The following is a 24,936-nucleotide window of genomic DNA, read 5'->3' on the forward strand; positions in this document are numbered from 1 at the left end:
CGCGCTTTACGTCCGATTTATGGTCTACATAATCGACCAAGTGAGCAAACAATTAATGCGATTGTGACCAAGTTTCGCACTCAGTTTACTTTATTGGACATTAAACCAACCACACGAATGCGTACAGTGCGTACAGAAGAGAATATTGCGTCTGTTTCTGAGAGTGTTGCTGAAGACCGTGAAATGTCGATTCGTCGCCGTTCGCAGCAATTGGGTTTGTGTTATTCGACCACATGGAAGATTTTACGCAAAGATCTTGGTGTAAAACCGTATAAAATACAGCTCGTGCAAGAACTGAAGCCGAACGATCTGCCACAACGTCGAATTTTCAGTGAATGGGCCCTAGAAAAGTTGGCAGAAAATCCGCTTTTTTATCGACAAATTTTGTTCAGCGATGAGGCTCATTTCTGGTTGAATGGCTACGTAAATAAGCAAAATTGCCGCATTTGGAGTGAAGAGCAACCAGAAGCCGTTCAAGAACTGCCCATGCATCCCGAAAAATGCACTGTTTGGTGTGGTTTGTACGCTGGTGGAATCATTGGACCGTATTTTTTCAAAGATGCTGTTGGACGCAACGTTACGGTGAATGGCGATCGCTATCGTTCGATGCTAACAAACTTTTTGTTGCCAAAAATGGAAGAACTGAACTTGGTTGACATGTGGTTTCAACAAGATGGCGCTACATGCCACACAGCTCGCGATTCTATGGCCATTTTGAGGGAAAACTTCGGAGAACAATTCATCTCAAGAAATGGACCGGTAAGTTGGCCACCAAGATCATGCGATTTGACGCCTTTAGACTATTTTTTGTGGGGCTACGTCAAGTCTAAAGTCTACAGAAATAAGCCAGCAACTATTCCAGCTTTGGAAGACAACATTTCCGAAGAGATTCGGGCTATTCCGGCCGAAATGCTCGAAAAAGTTGCCCAAAATTGGACTTTCCGAATGGACCACCTAAGACGCAGCCGCGGTCAACATTTAAATGAAATTATCTTCAAAAAGTAAATGTCATGGACCAATCTAACGTCTCAAATAAATAACCGATGAGATTTTGCAAATTTTATGCGTTTTTTTTTAAAAAAAAAAGTTATCAAGCTCTTAACAAATCACCCTTTATTTGGACTATTTCATAAAATAGAAGAAGTCTAATACAAGTCTGGGTGATTGGTTTATACGAGGTCTATATATAATAATTAATCGATGTGTACCCATTTTTAACATCATCAAAATTTCTATATGCGGCTAATCCCAAATAATTTTTATTCACCTGTATTCTATGCCTGAATGCACTGTGCAAGCTATTCAAGAATTAAGCAAGAATTTTTACTGCATATTAAAAAGGCCAAAAACTGAAAATAGAGTTTCAGTTAATATCATAATGATTAAATGGCCCCAAATTGTATGACACATTCTCAAACATATACTCAACGATAAAGGAGTAAGTATGCGTGTGTGTGTGCGTGAGTGTCATCATGAATATAAAATTATGCATATCCTTACGCAAGCACATTGTCAAGCAGTGAGAGTGTTAACTTGAGCGTATGTATGCATATGCGACTCTATTTATAGGCGCATTGTATTACTGTCATATTTAAAATTAATATTTTTTAATAAGATGTTCTTTTAATTTTTGGTTGTGTGATTGAACCTTAATTAAGCAACAGTTTATAAGTGCGCGTCATCTGTTAACATTCTACGAGCGGTAGTTAGCTGTTAAATGGCATCAGACATTAAAAAATATATATGGGACATACAAAAGCAATTGGCAATTTTGCTATATTGTTATATGGTATTTTAGATCCATAAATAGATGTGTCGAATATGGTGTCAGTATAGGTCTAGACCATTTTCCCGATTCGACTTCTTGGTTTATATCGGTCTTATTGATTTATATCGATATAAACCAAATAATATATCGGTCCGTGTTTTTGTTAAAACCCCATATAGGCCGATTTGACTTCTTAGTCTTCCGGATACCGCAATTTTGATCCGATTGGTCTAAAATTATATAAGGCATTAAGTTTGATATAAATATGAATTTAATGTGAAAAACTAAAGGAAATATTAAATTTGTTTAATGATTATTCTTATTTTATCAAATGAAAATCGAAATGTGGAAATGTCATCTCATCTCGAAAACTAATGGACAATCGCAGCAGCAGATAGATAAAAGGATGGATTTCTCCCTATTATGGAGATTACCACAGGGATTAGGAAAATTCTTATAGGTTGCATATATCGACCAAACAACACGGTTGATATACAGCCCCTTTTAGAGGTTCTCGAAAGTGAAACTCTGGGTTTTAATGATGTTATATTGGCAGGCGATTTTAATTCGAACATTCTTGTAGACTCTTCCTTGTTAGACAAAATGCTGACTTTGAGTCTCGTTACTACTAACAATGTGTATCCCACACACTTCTCTTCATCAGGTTTCAGCACACTTTTGGATTTGTTTCTTGTGAACAACCCATGTGAAATTCTGCATTATGATCAGATTTCAGCCTCATGCTTCTCGAAACATGACCTGATATTTCTGGACTACAATTTTCCTAAACATGAAAAGGTGGGAACTTACAATTATACGTATCGGGATTATCGGAGTATTAACTACACGGACCTGCAAGATAGGATCAATTCGGTCAGCTGGGACAATATTTACACCTTTAGCACTGTGGATCAGCAACTGGAATTCCTGCAGGGTAATATTGTGCGTATATATGATGAGACCATCCCCATCAGGAATAGAAGAACAAAGTCTAACCATGGACCTTGGTTTAACTCCACAATTAAGTCTTGTATTAGGGAGAGGGATATTGCGTATTCCAAATGGAAAAGATTTAGGACACCTGAGCTCCTCCAGGAATATCGTTCGTCAAGGAATAGGGTCAATAGCTACATTAAAGCGGCCAAGGTTCAGTATTACGCCGGGAAATTTCATAGGGCAGTAGACTCGATAAGTAAATGGGGGGTTATACGGGATATAAGTGTTGGTAAGTCCAGGTATCTTTCTCAGCACTGCGGAGATCTTGATGAACTTAACAAGGCCTTCGTTAATATTCCGACCATACAAATTGATGTTTCCTTTTATTGTAATAGTAATAGAACAGCGGACGATTCTGATATTTATGGCTCTTTTGAATTTCGATGTGTCTCATATGATGAAGTGGTTATTAGCTTCTCCAAAGTGAAGTCTAACGCCGTCGGTCTTGATGGTATTGATCCAAAATTTATTAGGATCATACTTCCAACGATTTTGCCTTTTGTTACCCATTTTTTTAATACGATTTTAACCACAAGTATGTACCCCACTATGTGGAAACATGCGAAAATCATTCCGGTTCCTAAATCTAATTTGGATTTCCGTCCCATATCTATACTCAGCTACTTGTCTAAGGTTTTCGAGAAGATATTGCACTCTCAGATGTCAGAATATCTTCACCGGGAGTCACTGTTGACTGGTAGGCAGTCTGGGTTTTCGCCCGAACCATAGTTGCATCACTGCCCTGGCGGAGGTTTCAGAATCGTTGAGAGGAGATATTGATGACAACAAAGTTGGATTTCTTGTACTTTTGGACCACTCAAAAGCGTTTGATTCTGTTGATCATCAAAATCTGGCCGTGAAATTGAGACGTTTCTTTAAATTCTCATCAACCGCATTGGACCTGATTACGTCGTACCTTAAGGACAGGATTCAAACAGTTTATAGTGGAGGCGATAGATCGGGACCTCTACCTGTATATAGGGGTGTACCACAGGGGTCCATTATAGGTCCGTTATTATTCTCACTATATGCCAACGATCTCCCCCTACAATTAGAGCATTGCAAGACTGTCATGTATGCTGATGACGTCCAGGTTTTCCTGAGCGGCAATGTTGGCAGTATCAGGGACACTGTAGAGAGGCTTAACTATGATCTTAACCGTGTATTTAATTGGGCGAAGGCTAACGGATTATTGCTGAACCCTACTAAATCGAAATACCTTATAATACACAGGAACAAGCATTTCCACCCACATGCGCCGGATATTATTATAAATGGTCAGAAGGTAGATGTTGTCACCAGAGCGAAGAATTTAGGAGTAATTTTCAATAGTTCACTTAGTTGGACAGACCATGTCAATTCTGCTGCGGGCCAGACTTATGCTAGGTTAAGAGCGCTGTGGTTTAGCCATTCCTATACGCCACTGAACATACGAATTCTGTTGGCGAAAACTTTACTAGTACCAGGACTGATTTATGGCTGTGAACTTTTTGCTAATTGTGACTCGGGGAGTCTACGGAGGTTAAATGTTGCCTTCAATAGCATCATCCGTTATGTGTATGGACTGAATAGGCGACAACGGGTCGCACATCTAGCGAATTCTCTGTATGGATTCAGTTTCAGACTCTCCTCAATTCAAAGGCTTTGATTTTTTTGCAGAAACTTATAGCAAAACGGACACCGGATAACTTGTATAACAAATTGAGATTCGCAAGATCAAGCAGAGGAAGAAAAATAATACCATTTAGGCGTCGATGTCTTGTTTCCGAATGGCATTTCTTTGTCAGTACAATACGTCTTTGGAACACATTACCGAGCAACATACAAAGCATCAGCAACCCCTTTATTTTTAAAAAGCGAATACTACAATTGTATCGGAATTAATTTACATCTATCTTGTCCTTCATAACTTCTATTTACATACTATCACGTCTTTGCATTTAAATGTTAAATTTTTCTTCGATATTATTATAAATACTAATAACATATTACTTTTCAAAAATTATTTATTATATAAATTATTAATATTTAAAAGAAATGTTTTTCCTGATTTTTTTTTATAAAATTTCCCATAATATGAATTATTGTAATCCTAATTAAAATGGATATTATTTCAACTATTGAAATCTGCACTATAATTATAAGACATTGTCTTGCTGTGTAGAAATATACAAATAAATAAATAAATAACAAGCCCATGAAAATTTCATTGCTTCTGATCCGATTTTGCATCCTTCCACGGTTGCCACTGTTTGTAGAATTCTACCAAAAAATTACAGATTTTTTATTGCTTGGTAGATTGATAGAATACAATTTTGTCAAAGTTTTTATAGAAATAAAATTTTGACAAAATTTTCTATAGAAATAAAATTTTAACAAAATGTTCTATAGAAATAAAAGTTTGGCAAAATATTTTTACAAATTCAATTTTCTAAAATTTCTATAGAAATACAATTTTATCAAAATTAGCTATAGAAATAAAATTTCGAGAAAAATTTCTCTAGAAATAAAGTTTTGACAAATAATGTACAGTGGGAGTAAAGATGAGTCAATTTGTAAGAGGAAAATTCCCAAATGTTTTCTCCATAAGGAGTTAGCATAAAGGGTCCAAAATTTAGTTATCTATCCCAGCCAGATCTATACTAAAGGCTGTTGAAAAGTTCATTCGCCATAACTGAAACATGTACCGTCTAGGCGTGTATAGATTTGTATCTGGCGTTTTCTTTTCAATGCTTCTATTAACGAAGTTCCTTAATCTAATTTGCCCATATAGCTCGAATGTAAATTAAGATAAAAGGTGGTTAAATTGTAAGGGCCGATGTTGAATGTGAACCACACCTAAACGCCTAGTTTTTTTCCGAATTTTATTTGACATTTCTCTATTTCAGACTTACTCAATTTGAAGCATGGACGTCGCGAATGGGCAGAATGGTTCCAAGAAATGGCAACAATGGATGATCAATTTTCGAAGAAAATCATCTTCAGTGATGAGGGCACATTTTCACCTCAGTGGATTCGTCAATAAACAGAATTGCCGCATTTGGGCGAATGAGAATCCAAGAGTGATTGTCGAAAACCCAATGCACCCACAAAGAGGGACTGTTTGGTGCGGTTTATGGGCTGGCGGCATCATCGGGCCGTATTTTTTCCAAAATGAGGCCGGTCAGGCAGTTACTGTGAATGGTGTTCGCTATCGTGAGATGATAACGGACTTTTTATGGCCCGAATTGGAGATATGGATGTGGACGATATGTGGTTTCAGCAGGACGGTGCCACTTGCCACACAGCTAACGAAACAATGGCTCTTTAGCGCAAAAAATTCATTGGCCGTGTTATCTCTCGTAATGGCGATGTCAATTGGCCGCCAAGATCATGTGATTTGATACCGTTGGACTTTTTTCTTTGGGGTTATTTGAAAGAAAAGGTGTACGTCGATAAGCCAGCAACAATTCAAAAGCTCAAGAATGAGATAATTCGGCACATTAACGGCATAGAACCTCCATTATGCCTCAGCGTCATCGAAAATTTGGACCATCGGATGAAAGTGTGCCACCGAGGTCGCGGCGCCCATTTGGCCGATATTTCACTGAAAAAAATATTGTCGTGAGGTCAAAGATTTCATATCTTTAAAACACGAATGCAAATTTTGGATAGCATAGAAGACGCATTTCTCTAGTATAAAGTTTTTTTCCTTGACCAAAGGTCGATAAACTTTTCAATGAAGTCATATCGCCCTTATAATTAAGTGATTTGACTTAAAAATGGATATCATAACATGAAAGAAAAAATGTTTGGGCTAAGGTCAATTTGAATTTAATAATTTTAAAAAATCTTTAAATTTAATGAAATTGTCTTTAAATTTGTTGTCTTTTTGCATCTTGGCTACAAAGCAAAAAATCGTTCAAATATAGGACATGTTTTTCAACACTTTATTTTAAAGAAGTTTTTTACTTGAAACACAGCATAATTTCTACTAGAAGTCGAGTCTTAATTTGGAAAATAAAGTCGTCGTTAACTTGTTTTTAAAGGACTTTGATAGCATATGAAGAAAAAAAAGCTGAAAAAGCGAAAAATTAAAATTTGCTTCCTAGAAGCAAGTACATAAAACCTGATTTTAAAAGAGAATTGTGTCTTAAAAGTATCCTTCTCCGCTTCTTTGGATCGGAATCAATACCAAATTTTTTAAAGTAAAGACAAAATCTTTGGAACCGGGCATGCTTTTTTTTAATCTAGGCGTGTATAGACTTGTATCTTGCGTTTTCTTTTCAATGGTTCTATTAACCAAGTTCCTTAATCTAATTTGCCCATATAGCTCGAATAATAATTAATTATACCCTCCACCATAGGATGGGGGGTATATTAACTTTGTCATTCCGTTTGTAACACATCGAAATATTGCTCTAAGACCCCATAAAGTATATATATTCTGGGTCGTGGTGTAATTCTGAGTCGATCTGAGCATGTCCGTCCGTCCGTCCGTCACGCTAACTTCCGAACGAAACAAGCTATCGTCTTGAAACTTGGCACAAATAGTTGTTATTGATATAGGTCGGATGGTATTGCAAATGGGCCATATCGGTCCACATTTACGTATAGCCCCCATATAAACGGACCCCCAAATTTGGCTTGCGAGGCCTCTAAGAGAAGCAATTTTCATCCGATCCGGCTGAAATTTGGTACATAGTGTTAGTATATGGTCTCTAACAACCATGAAAAAACTGGTTCACATCGGTCCATAATTATATATAGCCCCCATATAAACCGATCCCCCGATTTGGCTTGCGAGGCATCTAAGAGAAGCAAATTTCATCCGATCCGGCTGAAATTTTGTACATGGTATTAGTATATGGTCTCTAACAACCATGCAAAAATTGGTACACATCGGTCCATAATTATATATAGCCCCCATATAAACCGATCCCCCGATTTGGCTTGCGAGGCCTGTAAGAGAAGCAAATTTCATCCGATCCGGCTGAAATTTGGTACGTGGTGTTAATATATGGCCTCAAACTCCCATGCAAAAATTGGTCGAAATCGGTCCATAATTATATATAACCCCACATAAACCGATCCCCAGATTTGACCTCCAGAGCCCCTTGGAAGAGCAAAATTCTTCCCATTTGGTTGAAATTTGGTACGTGATGTTAGTATATTGTATCCAACAACCATGCAGGAATTGGTTCCCATCAGCCCATAATTATATATAGCTCGCATATAAACCGATCCCCAGATTTGACCTCCGGTGCCTTTTGGAGAAGCAAAATTCATCTGATCTGGTTGAAATTTGGTACGTGTTGGTAGTATATGATATTTAACAACCTTTCTTCTTTCATAGAAGTTTCTACGCAATCCATGGTGGAGGGTACATAAGATTCGGCCTGGCCGAACTTACGGCCGTATATACTTGTTGTAAATTAAGATATAATGCATTTGGACGTTAACCGCCTGTTTCAGTACCAGGCTAACATGAAAAATAATGTTTTGACAAAATGTTCTACAGAAATAACATTTTGACAAAATTTTCTATAGAAACAAATTTTGACAAAATTTTTTATAGAAATAAAATTTTTTAAAATTGGCAAGAGAAATAAACCTTTTGACGAAATGTTCTATAGAAATAACAGTTTGACAAAATTTTCTATAGAAATAAAACTTTAACAAAATTTTTTATAGAAATAAAATTTTTTTATTGGCAATAGAAATAAAATTTTCAATAGAAATAAAAATTAACAAAATTTTCTATAGAAATAACATTTTAACAAATATTTTTATAGAAATAAAATAATGTCAAAATTTTTTATAATTTTGACAAAATCTTATATAGAAATAAAATCTTCTATAGAATAATTTTGACAAAATTTTCTATAGAAATAAAATTTTGACAAAATTTTCTATAGAAATAACATTTTGACAACATTTTCTATAGAAATAAAATTTTGACAAAATTTTCTATGGAAATAAAATTTTGACAAAATTTTCTATGGAAATAAAATTTTGACAAGATTTTCTATAGAAATAAAATTTTGACAAAATTTTCTATAGAAATAAATTTTTGACAAAATTTTCTATAGAAATAAAATTTTGACAAAATTTTCTATAAAAATAAAATTTTGACAATTGAACTTTTCTAAGTATTCTACAGAAATAAAATTTGACAACATTTTGTATAGAAGTAAAATTTTATTTTATAGAAATTTTATAGATTTTTTTTTATAGAATAAAAATATTGTCAAAATTTTCTTGTAGAAATAAAATTTCGAGATAATTTTCTATAGAAATAAAATTTTGATATTGTTTTATAAAAATAAAATTTGAACAAAATTTTCTATACAAATAAAATATTGACAAAATTTTCTACAGAAATAAAATTTTAACAAAATTTGATATAGAAATAAAATTTTAACAAAATTTTCTTTAGGAATACAATTTTGACAAAATTGTCTATAGAAATAAAAGTTTTGACAAAAATTTATATAGAAATAAAATTTCGAGAAAATTTTCTGTAGAAGTAAAATTTAAAAAAAAAAATCTGCAGAACTAAAATTTAAAAAAATTATCTATAGAAATAAAATTTTGACAAAATTTTCTATAGAAATAAAATTTTCAAAAATTTTCAATAGAAATGAAATTTGACAAAATTTTTTATAGAAATAACATTTTAACAAAATTTTTATAGAAATAAAATATTCGTGTTTTTTTTTTTATTGTTGGTTTGTACTGTAATCATATTTGTTGTTTTGATCTCAGCTTTAAAACCATTGTGTTGACTAAACTTCAAGAGTAGCTTAACCAACAGAGGAAAACAATGTGTGTCAAATTTATTTGGGCAAAGCCCTATAGACTGCAAGATGGTTGGATGGACACACGTTTCTGAATTCCTCATCAGCATCCTCTACTTGCAGCAAAACTATCAACCAATTATCAGAATAAATTCAGGCAGTTCATTAAACCCAACGATGAACCACACTTGAACCTTCCGAAAAAAGGTTTTACATTATAGCCGGCGTATACCGAAATAAATTCATACAAACATATGAAATTTTATTAAACAACAGAACAGAATTTATTATTTTTAATAAATTTTCGTCAATTTGACAAAAATTATTAAAAAAAATTTTTGTATCATGTTGCAACTACTAAAATATTTTCATAGAATGACTCATACGTATTTAGCCTAGAGATGTAAGTAAGAAATTAAAGAACATCTTTGTGTATTTGAGTGTGTGTGTGTAAGTGTATGCATATGCCATTAAACGCAGACAGCTCCTCTTTGTTTTTTGTTGTGTATATTCACAGAAGTACTTATACTACCTTGAATATACACAACATCATATTGCAACTCAACAAGGACGTCAACATAATTTCCACCACAACGACAACAACTGGCGCTTTTTATGTTTGTTTTGAAACTCTTTAAGGATCATTGACGGTTTTGTTATTGTTGCTGTTGTTGGTGTAGTCCTTATTAAAGAGAAAAATCAATAAACACTAAAATGCATTCACATACTCACTCAGGGCATAACAATTCATCACTCGTTTCACATTTCCATGAATCCTGCATTGGCATATGGCCCATTTTTTCCAATGACCATAGCAAGAAAACAAGAAAAGGCATTGCGTTAAGCCAGCCAGACAGCCAGCTTCTGTTCGATTCTTTGTTTGTTTGCCTTGGCTTGTTGGGATGCAAGGCTGGATCGCTGTTTATACAACAAAAGGCTTTCCCAATAAATATTGAACATTGTTAATGGAATTAATAAATGTATAACTTGGTTTGGTTTACTTTAAAAATTTCCCTTGATCGCTCATTGAGCGTTGATTAAGAAATTATTTCATTGTTGTTGGATTTTTCCCACAAATTGAGATATTATTTGGCATTGCGCTTTCATTGGTCATATGGTTAAGTTATCGGTTAATTTGAGTGGATAGTCTACAGCGTACATTATGGCGTACCATTTGGTTAGAACTATATTATTAAAGGATTCTGCCTGATTCTATAGCAAGTTCATAGGTATTATCCCTATAGGATGTATATGATTGGGACTACTTAGAGAAATTTGGGAAGCGCTGTAAAATGTTCCCAACAGCAAAAGTACTACTGAAACACTTTATACACATACACAAATTATTTCCTCCCACATAAAGTTTTACACAAGCAACCATGGTTTTGCTTTTTGGTGTAGGGAATTTGGTTTGGAAGTAAAGTGTTGACTTTTTGTAACAAACTGTAATGGAACGAAATAAATGTTGATATCACTGCCCAATACGTTTGCTCTCACATAAAGTCATTTAATTTTCCTTTTCATAGATTTAATCATTTTATTGTCATATGTATACTTTAGGTGGCCAGTGTACTCATACTCAATGCCACTCTCAATGCCTACCCAATATCGGCCACCGATACAGTTTGGGTGGGTCTGAGTATATGCAGTGCCAAGGGATTCTGTGTTTAAGCAACATTTATTTGTATATACTAGGAATATAATTCTCACCCACGTCATGATTAAATGAGATTTTTAACGCAACGTTAAGAGTCCCGGAAGCAAGGGGTATGAACATGACGGTTGCCACTCGTGTCATAAATAATCCACAAAAATTAATAAAATATCATAAGTTGAAATTTTTGTGGTTAAAATGTTTTGTCTTCGAAAAATTTTATTTCTATAGAAAATTTTATGAAAATTTTATTTCTAGAGAAAATTTTGTCAAAATTTTATTTCTAAAGAAAAATTTTGTCAAAATTTTATTTCTAGAGAAAATTTTGTCAAACTTTTATTTCTAGAGAAAATTTTGTAAAAATTTAATTTCTATCGAAAATTTTGTCAAAATTTTATTTCTATAGAAAAATTTTGTCAACATTTTATTTTTATAGAAAACTTTGTTAAAATTTTATTTCTATAGAAAATTTTGTCAAAATTTTATTTCTATAGAAAATTTTGTCAAAATTTTATTTCTATAGAAAATTTTGTCAACATTTTATTTCTATAGAAAATTTGTTAAAATTTTGTTTCTATAGAAAATTTTGTCAAAATGTTATTTCTATAAAAAAAAATTTTGTTTCTATAAAAAAATTTTGTCAACATTTTATTTTTATAGAAAATTTTGTCAAAATTTTATTTCTATAGGAAATTTTGTCAAAATTTCATTTCTATAGACAATTTTGTCAAAATTTCAATTCTATAAACAATTTTATCAAAATATTGTTTCTATAGAAAATTTTATCAAAATTTTATTTTTATAAAAAAATTTTGTCAACATTTTATTTCCATAGACACTTTTATCAAAATTTTATTTCTATATAGAATTTGGTCAAAATTTTGTTTCTATAGGAAACTTTGTTAAAAGTTTATTTGTATAGAAAATGTCGTCAAAATTTTATTTCTATAAAAAAACATGACGGTTGTCACTCGTGTCATAAATAATCTACCAAAATTAATAAAAAATCCTAAGCTGAAATGTTAGATCAAATTTTTGTGGTTAGTATGAAAAAATGTTTTTTCTTCGAAAAATTTTATTTCTATAGAAAATTTTGTCAAGAAATTTTTTTCTATAGAAAATTTTGTGAAAATTTTATTTCTAGAGAAAATTTTGTCAAAATTTTATTTCTAGAGAAAATGTTGTCAAAATTTCATTTCTATAGAAAATTTTGTCAAAATTTTATTTCTATAAAAAAATTTTGTCAAAATTTTATTTCTATAAAAAAATTTTGTCAAAATTTTATTTCTATAGAAAATTTGTTAAAATTTTGTTTCTATAGAAAATTTTGTCAAAATTTTATTTCTATAGAAAATTTGTTAAAATTTTATTTTTATAGAAAATTTTGTCAAAATTTTATTTCTATAGGAAATTTTGTCAACATTTCATTTCTATAGACAATTTTGTCAAAATTTCAATTCTATACACAATTTTATCAAAATATTGTTTCTATCGAAAATTTTATCAAAATTTTATTCTTATAAAAAAATTTAGTCAAAATTTTATTTCTACAGAAAATTTTATCAAAATTTTATTTCTATATAGAATTTGGTCAAAATTTTGTTTCTATAGAAAACTTTGTCAAAACTTTATTTGTATAGAAAATGTCGTCAAAATTTTATTTCTATATAAATTTTTGTCAATCTTGTATTTCTATAAAAAAAACTTTGTCAAAATTGTATTTCTATACAAAATTTTGTCAAAATTGTATTTTTATAGAAAATTTTTTAAATTTTGTTTCGTTAGAAAATTTTGTCAAAATTTTATTTCTATAAAAAAAAAAATTTTGTCAAAATTTTATTTCTATACAAAAAAATTTTTGTCAAAATTTTATTTTTATATAAAATTTTGTCAAAATTTTATTTCTATAGAAAATTTTGTCAAAATTTTGTTTCCATAGAAAATTTGTTAAAATTTTGTTTTTGTAGAAAATTTTTCAAAATGTTATTTCAATAAAAAAAATGTCAAAATTTTGTTTCTATTAAAAAATTTTATTTTTATAGAAAATTTTGTCAAAATTTTATTTCTATAGGAAATGTTGTCAAAATTTCATTTCTATAGACAATTTTGTCAAAATTTCAATTTTATGAAAATATTGTTTCTATAGAAAATTTTGTCAAAATTTTATTTAAAAAAAAAAATTGTCAAAATTTTATTTCTATAGAAATTATTTTCAAAATTTTATTTCTATATAAAATTTGGTCAACATTTTGTTGCTATAGGAAACTTTGTCAAAATTTTATTTGTACAGAAAATGTCGTCAAAATTTTATTTCTATATAAAAATTTGTCAAAATTTTATTTCTATAAAAAAACTTTGTCAAAATTGTATTTCTATAGTAAATTTTGTCAAAATTGTATTTTTATAGAAAATTTGTTAAAATTTTGTTTCTATAGAAAATTTTGTCAAAATTTTATTTCTATAAAAATTTTGTCAAAATTTTATTTCTATAAAAAAAAAATTAAAATTTTATTTATTAATTTCATTTCTATAGAAAATTTTGCCAAAATTTTATTTCTATAGAAAAATTTTGTCAAAATTTTATTTCTATAGAAAATTTTGTCAAAATTTTATTTCTATAGAAAATTCTGTCAAAATTTTATTTCTATAAAAAATTTGTTAAAATTTTGTTTCTGTAGAAAATTTTGTAAAAATGTTATTTCAAAAAAAAAAATTTGTCAAAATTTTATTTCTATAGAAAATTTTATCAAAATTTTATTTCTATATAAAATTTGGTCAAAATTTTGTTTCTATAGGAAACTTTGTCAAAATTTTATTTGTATAGAAAATGTCGTCAAAATTTTATTTTATATAAAATTTGTCAAAATTTTATTTCTATAAAAAAAACTTTGTCAAAATTGTATTTCTATACAAAGTTTTGTCAAAGTTTTTTTTATAGAAAATTTGTTAAAATTTTGTTTCTACAGAAAATTTTGTCAAAATTTTATTTCTATAAAACAATTTTGTCCAAATTTTATTTCTATAAAAAAAAAATTGGTCAAAATTTTATTGCTATATAAAATTTTGTCAAAATTTTATTTCTATAGAAAAATTTGTCAAAATTTTATTTCTATAGGAAATTTTGTCAAAATTTTATTTGTATATAAAATTTGGTCAAAATTTTATTTCTATAAAAAAAATTGGCAAAATTTTATTTGTATAGAAAATTTTGCCAAAATTTTATTTCTATAGAAAATGTCGTCAAAATTTTATTTCTATATAAAATTTTGTCAATACTTTTATTTCTATAAAAAAATTTTGTCAAAATTTAATTTCTATAGAAATTTTGTCAAAATTTTAATTCTATAGAAAATTTTATCAAAATTTTATTTCTGTAGAAAATTATGTCAAAATTGTATTTGAAATTTAATTGCAATTAAAAATTAATCGGATCAATTAATTTTGTGATTGAAGACGAAAAATATTATTTTTTCGGTGTACCTTCGGTATCTAGTTTGCTTCCTCACTGTTATATCGTCACTAGTCCTCTGCCGACATGTATCAACCATATTAGACCAATGTTGCGGTACAAGGTAAACTGACTAATAGAGCCGAACCGCTAAATAACGAGTAAACTAAGCTAGATCAACGAACCGAATCAACAAAGCCGAGCCATAGCGTTAACAACAGAACAGCCAATGAATTCGACTAATCTTCAACCATTCCAAGTTGCGCACCAACGGAGCCCACAATCAAGGACTGACTTACCCAGCATACATTGCATGACAATTACAACCATTATACGTATATAGGAAGAATATACGTAAAGCACGAACTCTTATTCTCTAACCCGCATTAAATCGTGTGTTTTTAATTTAAAATTAGTGGGTTTTTGAAGGTGATCTAGGACAGCCAAAAGTCTAGCTTAGCGATGACAAAGCCGCGTTGCAAAACGTTGGTTATTTTTAAGTATGTGAAAAAGTTATGCATCAATAAATAAAAATTAAAACAACACTGTTCCAACTTTTCCAAAATGATGCTTCTTTTTTGGAAGTCTAACGTAAGTATGAAGAGGATCAAACGGTACATTTTAAATTTCACCAAAACTTTCAAATAAAAGGCTCTGATGGAATTTTCCAATATCGCTGCAAACTATCAGAACTTTTTTCCTGTTTTTGGCCATATTATGTTGCTGAAACTCAAATTCAATAACTGAGGATTGACTTTGGATATTCGTACTGATGGTTGTTTATGCCATTTGCGCCATTCATTTGCTGTATATGATTGTTCTTAGTTTTTCATAAAGGAAAATCGATTTGCTCTCTATACTAAGGATCCTCCCCAATATTCCAAAATGCAAAACCTTCAATATATGTTATTTTATCAAACGACCGTTACTTATGAAGTTGAAGATTAATCACATTAGGCAATAGTCAATTACCATAAATTTGTCATATATTCCACAAAAAAATTGTATGTGATAAAGAGAACCAGACCATAGACACAAAGTCAAATTCATCGCAACCATTATGGCAGGCCTACAATGGGACTCAGGAGACCGCTAAATCCTAATTACCATAGCAAAGAAGCAACATATGTGCTACTTTATGGACAATCTCATCCACAAGGCTCAACACATCTACGAGTGGAATAGAAACCAACTGTAGATGAGGGCAGTGAGTGGCACAGGCACAGATCCATGTGATAATCTCAACGATAATTTCAAGATGCAAATGTCATTTATCACCTCAACCATAACTAAAATATGCAATGGTCCAAAAGGTCTGTCTGTCTAATGAAATGTCATGGATGAATGGAATATGGCATTCCAGGGTGTAGACTTTACGGCTGACCTCCCCTTGTGATCGGTCCACTGATGCTTCATCCTTAGCATAGCCTTGGTCAAGGCAAATGGTCAGTTGTAGGCCATACAAAGAGGGAGGGTTTCACTCCATGCTCAATGGCTACATAGAAAATTTGCAAGCATTAGTTCGGGGGGAGTAATGGCCAAAGAAGAAATGCACAAAAATGGACCATTATTCATTTCATTTCAATTAATTTATGAATATACAAGAATTTGGAATGGAATGTTTCTGATAGATCTATGTGTGTCATTTCATTTACTTTTGTTGGCTGTTTTTTCCAATTTTCTATATTGGATGGTGATAGTGGTTGCAAATCCTTGTTTATAAGTGTGAGTGTCTTTTTTTGCAAAAAAAAGAAGGGAACATAAATTGATTGTTTTAGGTCCCTCTTCCCCTTGTCAAGGGGATTCCAATGCTATACTCGTCCTCTATAGGATTGAAGAATATATCAATGCAAGCAATACGATTAACAATAGAAAAAAAAACAGAACAATTTTTATTTACTAATGATTTGTATGACAGTCTATATTTTCGACCAATCACCATATAAAACGAATTTCTTTAACAAGGATTTTGCAAATAGAGGAGACTAGAAGAAAAATTCTAGTGTCCACTTTTCGTAGCATAGAAAACAAAGGTTGGATTCATTGTGATACCACAAGAGGCAAACATCTCTCTTATCAATAAGTGCTGCCCCATTCAATGTTTGGGCGTTCTATAATGCGGTGAAACCACAACAACAACAACAACAACATCAAAAGTTCTTTGTCAACAGGAATCTGAATCTTTCTGCCCCCAAATCGACAGCGACCATTTTCACAACATGGACTAAAGAGGTGAACATGGAACTCGATATCCACATTCGTGGCCAGAGTATCCCCACATGCAAGAACCCCAAGGTTCTTGGTGTGACGTTTGATAGCCTGTTCCTTTTTGCTAAACATGCGGAAATGGTAGCCAAGAAGGTTGGGAGCAGAAACAAGATCCTGAAGGCACTGGCTGGTAGCACCTGGGGGAAAGATAAAGAGACGATACAAAAGACTTACGAGTCTATTGGTCGTCCCCTTATCGATTATGCAGCCCCCGTTTGGACTCCCAGTATTAGCGATACCCAATGGAGAAATCTTCAGACGGTGCAAAATACTGCGTTGCGGATTGCAACTGTATGTCACTCTAAATCTCCAGAACAGCATCTGCAACATGAGGCCAAAATGCTATCGGTGAGGCAACACAGTACCCTCCTCACCCAACAGCACCTGATAAAGTGCAGGAGTGTGAACCACCCAAACCATGCCACATCTAGGAGGGCAACGACCGAAAGGGCCAGGCCCATTCGGTTCGATTTCAGGAAAGACATACGGTCAATAGAACATGTGACAGTGATGCGGGAATAAGGACGGCACTGAGGGCAGTGCACACGGCAGCGGTTCAGAATGCAATTAACTCCTACCAGTGCAGTGTTGTACTGGGGGGGGAGACCACCACCAATCAGTGATGATGAGAGACGGCTTCCTAGAGAGACCAGGTCGGTGCTTTCCCAGCTAAGATCGGGGATCTCCAGGTACCTAAATAGTTACCTCTCCCTTCTGAACCCAGCAATTCAGGATGTCTGCCCGAATTGTGGACATTCGCCTCATATCACGAGGCATCTCTTTGAGTGTCCTGCTAAGCCGACGGACCTGACACCAACTTCACTCTGGACACACCCAGTACAGGCAGCTCGCTTCCTCGACCTGGATGTTGACGCTTAGATGTCTAATCCCTATTAATTGTTTGTTTTGTCTTTCCTTTGTTTTTGTCTACTTTTTCTTTCATACTAAATTCCCAGGGGCTACAACAACATCAAAAGTATTTCACCTTTTCATTGAATGCACCCGGAGCTAGGTGATGAATGGACCCTAGTGCTAGGTGATTCGACTTCAAAATGGGTGTTTGTATAAAAAAGAAAATTCTTCAATATTAATGATATCATCATTCAATTCGATCATGATTCTGTATCTACAAAGCTAAAAAACCTTCAAAAAAATACAAAATTCGATTTCAAAAATATGGCGACTAAAAATTATTTTCCACTGAAAAGAAGCATGCTCGGTCGGCTCCAAAGATTTTGTCTTTACACTAAAGATTTTGGTATTGATTCCGGTCCAAATAAGCGTAGAATTGAAACAGAGACAAATTTCAAACATACATTTGAGTTTTGCGTACTTAATTCTAAGAAACAAATTTTAAGTTATTAATTTTTCCAGCTTTTTTCTTGATGTGCTAGCAAAGTCCATTAAAAATGTGTGAACGACTATTTCATTTTCCAAAATCAGACTCGATTACAAGTGAATTTTATGGTATGATTGAAGTAAAAACGACTTTAAAGTAAGTGTTAATTTTTATACCCTCCACCACAGGATGGGGGTATATTAGCTTTGTCATTGCGTTTGTAACGCATCGAAATATTGCTCTAAGACCCCATAAAGTATATATATTCAGGGTCGTGGTGAAATTCTGAATCGATCTAAGCATGTACGTCCGTAAGTCCGCCTGTTGAAATCACGCTAACTTCCGAACGAAACAAGCTATCGACTTGAAACTTGGCACCAGTAGTTGTTATTTATGTAGGTCGGATGGTATTGCAAATGGGCCATATCGGTCCACTTTTACGTATAGCCCCCATATAAAGGAACCCCCAAATTTGGCTTGCAGACCCTCTAAGAGAAGCAAATTTCATCCGATCCGGCTGAAATTTGGTACATGGTGTTAGTATATGGTCTTTAACAACCATGCAAAAATTGGTCCACATCGGTCCATAATTATATATAGCCCCCATATAAACCGATCCCCCAATTTGGTTTGCGGAGCCTTTAAGAGAAGCAAATGTCATCCGATTAGCCTGAAATTTGGTACATGCTGTTAGTATACGGTCTCTAATAACTATGCAAAAATTGGTCCACATCGGTCCATAATTATATATAGCCCCCATATAAACCGATCCCCAGATTTGACCTCCGGAGCCTCTTGGAAGACCAAAAGTCATCTGATGCAGTTGAAATTTGGTACGTGGTGTTAGTATATGGTATCCAACAACCATGCAGGAATTGGTTCATATCTGTCCATAATTATATATAGCCCCCTATAAACCCATCCCCAGATTTGACCTCCGGTGGATAAGCAAAATTCATCCGATCTGATTGAAGTTTAGTACGTGGTGTTAGTATATGCTCTCTAACAACCACACGCTCACAAAAAATAGCTTCTGTAACATATACTCCCAAACATATTTTGCTTCAAGCATATACATTTTTGGGTAATGCCCAAACATCTATATGTTTGATCTCTTCCAATATATAATATGTTTGAAAGCATATTGGTCTAAACAATATATGTTTGGGTAGTATAAGTTCCAAACATTTTGTATTTTTGCATCCAAATTCAATAATGTTGTCTTCCAAAAAACAATATGTTATTATGTGAACATATAATATGTTTGGAAGCATTTTGCACCCAAAAATATTATATGCTTAAAAAAAATTCTCCCAAACAATATTGTGCTCAAAATTTTATTTATTTATTTATATATTTACAATCATAATGAATTATGAAAATAAACAGGTAATATAGGTGCTAACAACATAGGTTTTCGACCTGAATGCTCAAAATTTTGTTTCTGCCCAATTGTATATTCCCCGACATCTTTCTCACTTTCACGAGATTTTTTAGTTCTTAGCACCTTTTTCTGTAATACAAACATTGTAGAAGAAATTATTCAATTGTATGATTTTTTTTATTTTAATTTTACCTTTTGCCGGACGGGGATTCGAACAGCGGACCACACAGTTTGTAAGGACCAAAGAAGTAGCTGATCAATTGCCCAAGGAAAAATAAAATGTTAATTTTGTAATAACAAGCAACAACCACCAACTTAATTCAATGTCGCTCCCTGTTAAATAGCGCTCCAAGCTACTAAACACATATATGTTTATAGGCTATTTCTAAATTAATATATGTTTGCATCCAAGCACATTATATTTACAAACATTTTATGTCCCAAACATAATATGTTCTAACATATTAACATATATGTCCCAAACATGTTATGCTAGTTTATGAACATTATATGCTTGCACTCAAAAATATTGTGTTTAAAAATTTGTGTTCCAAATATATAATGTTTATAACCAAACATATGAAAAACAGTCTTTTTTCATCCGTGCATGCAGGTATTGGTCCATATCAGACCATATTTATATATAGCCTCCATATAAACCGATTCCGAGATTTGGAGCCTCTTGGAGGAGCAAATTTTATCCGAGTCAGTTGAAATTTGGTACACTGTGCTAGTACATGGTCGTTAACAACCATGCCCAACTAGGTCCATATCGGTCTATAGTTATATATAGCACTCAGATAAATCGATCCCAATCACACAAATCAAGTTCATAATTGTAGCCCCCATATAAACGACCCCCATATTTCAATTTTGGCTCTCCACGTACCACGCAAAAGTCCATATCGATTCGTAATTATTTGTAGACTTCCCTATATATACCTTTTTTGTCTAATATATACCACGTATGGACTAACTCACAATTTAGAAAACGATGTTAAGAAGTGTTAAGATACCTTGCCATCGGTAAGTATTACCACAACGCAAGTAATTCGATTGTGGATGACAGTCTTTCGCAGAAGTTTCTACGCAATCCATGGTGGAGGGTACATAAGATTCGGCATGGCCGAACTTACGGTCGTATATACTTGTTTTTCCTTCATGTTATTGTACCCAATAAAGACAAAACGACTTTGTTGAACAGTTTATCGACTTTTGGCATCAATTATGACTTTCAAAGCCATAAAACCATGCGCGAAAGTTGTTCTGAGGTATTTTGACCCACTCCCGGCGAAGCACCATCTTGAAATGATCGACACTGTGGTATTCTTTAGTGCCAACCCTACTCTCCAGAATGACTCTAGCACAAAAGTTTAACGGACTACGATCTGATGATTTTGGTGTGCACTAGAAGTGAACCGAGAAACTCACATTTTCATCCATTCTTGGTTAACACGTACTGAATACGATGGTTCTAAGTCCTGTTGGCATGTCCAATGTCTGAGACCGAAATATTGTTTTGGCCAGGGCTTTAGGATTTTTGTGTGTGATATTTTCGCCCATTTCCTGCGAACCGTCCCCTTGAGGCGATCGACACATTGATATATGTTAGTGACGGCCTTATTCTCTAAAATGCCGCAGGCGAAAAAAGTCGAACGGTTTGAAATCCGGACATTTTGGTTGCAATTGTGGTGTACAAATGATGCGAGGAACCTCTTTTTCAAGCTTCACTTGGCTAAGACTTGATGAGTGGGATGGCGTTGAGTCCTTTGGGTATATCCATGGTCTGCGGCCGCAATGTTTGTTCCAATACTGTCTGTAGGACATTTCCAGTATAATATTCGGTACTTGTATTGATCCCACAGTCAATGAATAATGGGACAGAGCGATCATTGCGGCCCACGCCATTACCATCGTCGACACATGAGTTCTGATGGACAATCAAAGGAGTACATTTTCAACTGATCTATTTAACAAGTGAATCCTAGAGTGTTGTCTGTTCACAAACCCAAATTCGGTAACTTGTCAGTTATGTCCAAGCGAAGCTCTTTCCTGTCTAACTTTTTTTGTGCATCGGTAAGCTCTTGCACCTTTTTGGAAAGTGAAAAAAAAAATAATTATGTCTAATAAATTTTCTTGAATTTGTGAAAAAATATTTACTTATTTTTGTGATATCGGCGTGATGTCAGTGTTTGTAATAATGTTTAGTTAAAATTTTCTAAAAATAATCTAAAATTGTTCTTCCTTGTGGGTTCACTGTTTTTTGATTGTTGTTCAAAAGATATGAGTGACAATTCTCTTCCTATCTTCACGATACTAGGAAAATTATAAGAATTATATCCATTTTTCATATATCTTATCTTACATGTGGAAAGTCATATAAGTTCAGATATATGTGGGTGTGAGATTTGGTACAAAATATTAGGTTAGGATATGGATGATGACCACAGTTGGTCCATTGCGTGCACAAAATCTTGCTTTTAATATTAACCTTAAATGTAGAGCTAAACGAATTCAGTAGAGTTGGTTTAGGATATCATTTAATCGGCTCCATTTTACCTAACCTCTTTCATATATTGCCACAGAAATAGGTAGATATAAAGTGTATTTGAAAGTATATGAGAGATAAATATGTGATTGTGTGTGTGTGTGTATTGGACATAAATGCTTCTATGAACTTTATTGTATTTACATTGAAGATAATGGAATAGAACTTGCACAAGGACATAAACACCAATTTTAGAGTTGAATGCAGCTGTTGTAACTGCCATTTTAATGTTTACTTATTCATATAGAATTGTCTCTAGCTCTCTGCCTCTGTCACTCTCTCTCTCTTTCTCTCTCTCTCTCTCTCTCTCTCTCTCTCTGTATATTGTTCTTTGAGTTTCTGTTATAGCTACTGCTGTTGTTTTTTCCTATCTCGTCCTCTGATAGCTTTACAACACGCTGTTGTAGATGTGCTTGTGTGATTGGGTCATAAACAAAAGCAAGTCTACATTTGTTTTCCATAAAGTGCGAGTGTATGTGTGTTTGCTTGCCAATTGTTGTTATGAATTATCAACAATTGTTTGTTTCGCTTTTTTTACATTTTCATTTTTTTCTGAATTGTGCTTTTGTGTACTATTGTGCGCTTTTAGTACAAAAATACCAAATATTTATGAAGCAATGTGACGACGATACATCAGTCTCTCATATACTTCACAGATACAATGTAAATTAAGAACAAAATAGGAGTACAGAGAGAGAAAAAAATTGGAATATATGAAACTTGAATTGAATCGAATACTACACACAAAAAAAGTTTTTTCATATTCAATCACGAAATTAATTGATCCAATTAATTTTTAATTGAAATGTCTTCAATCACAGAAATGATAGTATCAATTAAAAAATTAATTGAAGGCCAATTGATTTGATACTATTATTTTTGTGATTGATTTTTGTTTCAATTAAAAAATTTGTTGAATCAATTAAATTTTTAATTGACTATTTTTTAAAACTCAATTAAAATGTTAATTGGAAAAATTTTCGTGAATTTTTTTTGTGTGTACTTTATGCATGAATTCCTCGAGAATCCCCCTGTATTGGAAGAATATACAAAAAAAAATGGTTAAATAGTTCTTAGGTTAGGTTAGGTGGCAGCCCGATGTATCAGGCTCACTTAGACTATTCAGTCCATTGTGATACCACATTGGTGAACTTCTCTCTTATCACTGAGTGCTGCCCGATTCCATGTTAAGCTTAATGACAAGGCACCTCCTTTTTATAGCCGAGTCCGAACGGCGTTCCACATTGCAGTGAAAACCACTTAGAGAGCTTTGAAACCCTCAGAAATGTCACCAGCATTACTGAGGTGGGATAATCCACCGCTGAAAAACTTTATTGGTGTTCGGTCGAAGCAGGAATCGAACCCACGACCTTGTGTATGCAAGACGGGCATGCTAACCATTGCACCACGGTGGCTCTTAAATGGGTGCTTGCTCGGAATAGGGTGATGTAAAATCTGGCGATTTTACCCTAAGAGTAACATTTTGGATCCAATAATTTTGGATCGGGACAGTATGCCCGAAGGCAGTGTTGCCATTATTGTGGAGTTTTCCCCAAATTGGGGATATTTTTCGTGAATGGGGACGAAATTTCTGAGTTAGGGACCTTTGTGGGGAATTTCCACAAATTTGGGGATTTTTGTGGGGATTTTTTCGAGAAATAGGTTTAATCTTTTTTAGCAACATTTTATTTCTATAAGAAATTTTGTCAAAATTCTATTTCTGTAGACAATTTCGTCAAAATTTTATTTCTATAGGAAATTTTGTCAAAACTTTACTTCTATAGAAAATTTCATCAAAATTTTATTTTTATAGAACATTTTGTCACAATTTTATTTCTATAGGAAATTTTGTCAAAATTTTACTTCTATAGAAAATTTTGTCAAAATTTTATTTCTATAGAAAATTTTTCTGAAATTTTATTTCTACACTGTAAAAACAGTGAACCCACCAGCTAATTTTAGAAAATTTTTAATATTTTTAGAAATTTTTAACTAAACAGTTTATAAACGCTGACATCACGTCGATATCACAAAAATAAATAAATATTTTTTGACAAATTCAAGAAAATTTATTAGACATAACTAATTTTTTTCACTTGTTAAAGAAAATTTTGTAGTTTGAAAGAAAAAATTGAAGTCCAAACTTGCAAGAATGTCTTTAGTGACATACGAAGTTTATGATGGAAGCATTTGTAGTAAAATTTACAAATTTAAAGAAATAATGAACTATTTTGTGAGAAGTACGAATTTAGTAATATTTTTTACATCATTTGTGTGTAATTTTTTCCCGTTTTTTAGTTCATTTAACTAACGTACACAAAACAAGTATATACAGCACTAAGTTCGGCCGGGAAGAATTTTAAATGCCCACCACCATGAACCAAATATTAGGGTTTCTTTTGAAATTTCAGGAGGGCTTGAGGACTTGTGGACACTTCCCGAAGATAAATTTAAAGATTTCACCTATGAGGATTATATCAGATTTTGGATTTATAAGAACCATTTTTGTTTGAGTTATAGAGGAATCATTAACATCTCTTGTAAGTGTGCAAGAAAATTATAAAATAACGTCGTGATTTGAAATCTTAAATCTGTAGAAGTAAAATCTGGAAATTTTACATTGAGTTTCAAGCAATTTTCATGATCAGTGCGCCTTCTACACCCTCAAGTAGTGAAGTCGGTCTATATGGAAGCGTTACCAAATGGACCGATAAAAACTTAATCCGATACACGTTTTTGTGAGCCTAAAATA

General features: G+C 32.7%; 1 protein-coding gene across 1 annotated transcript; it reads left to right on the plus strand.

Annotated features, from left to right (window-relative positions):
• Positions 1–2,191: 2,191 nt before the first annotated feature.
• Positions 2,192–10,387, plus strand: LOC142235987 (uncharacterized). The gene is made up of 5 exons (XM_075307237.1): positions 2,192–3,461; positions 3,589–4,346; positions 4,424–4,635; positions 10,061–10,160; positions 10,280–10,387. The coding sequence occupies exons 1-5, from the start codon at positions 2,192–2,194 to the stop codon at positions 10,385–10,387; spliced, it is 2,448 nt and encodes an 815-aa protein (XP_075163352.1).
• The last annotated feature ends 14,549 nt before the right edge of the window (positions 10,388–24,936 follow it).

The sequence above is a fragment of the Haematobia irritans genome, chromosome 4, assembly GCF_050003625.1.
Source record: "Haematobia irritans isolate KBUSLIRL chromosome 4, ASM5000362v1, whole genome shotgun sequence".
Taxonomy (NCBI): Eukaryota; Metazoa; Arthropoda; class Insecta; order Diptera; family Muscidae; genus Haematobia; species Haematobia irritans.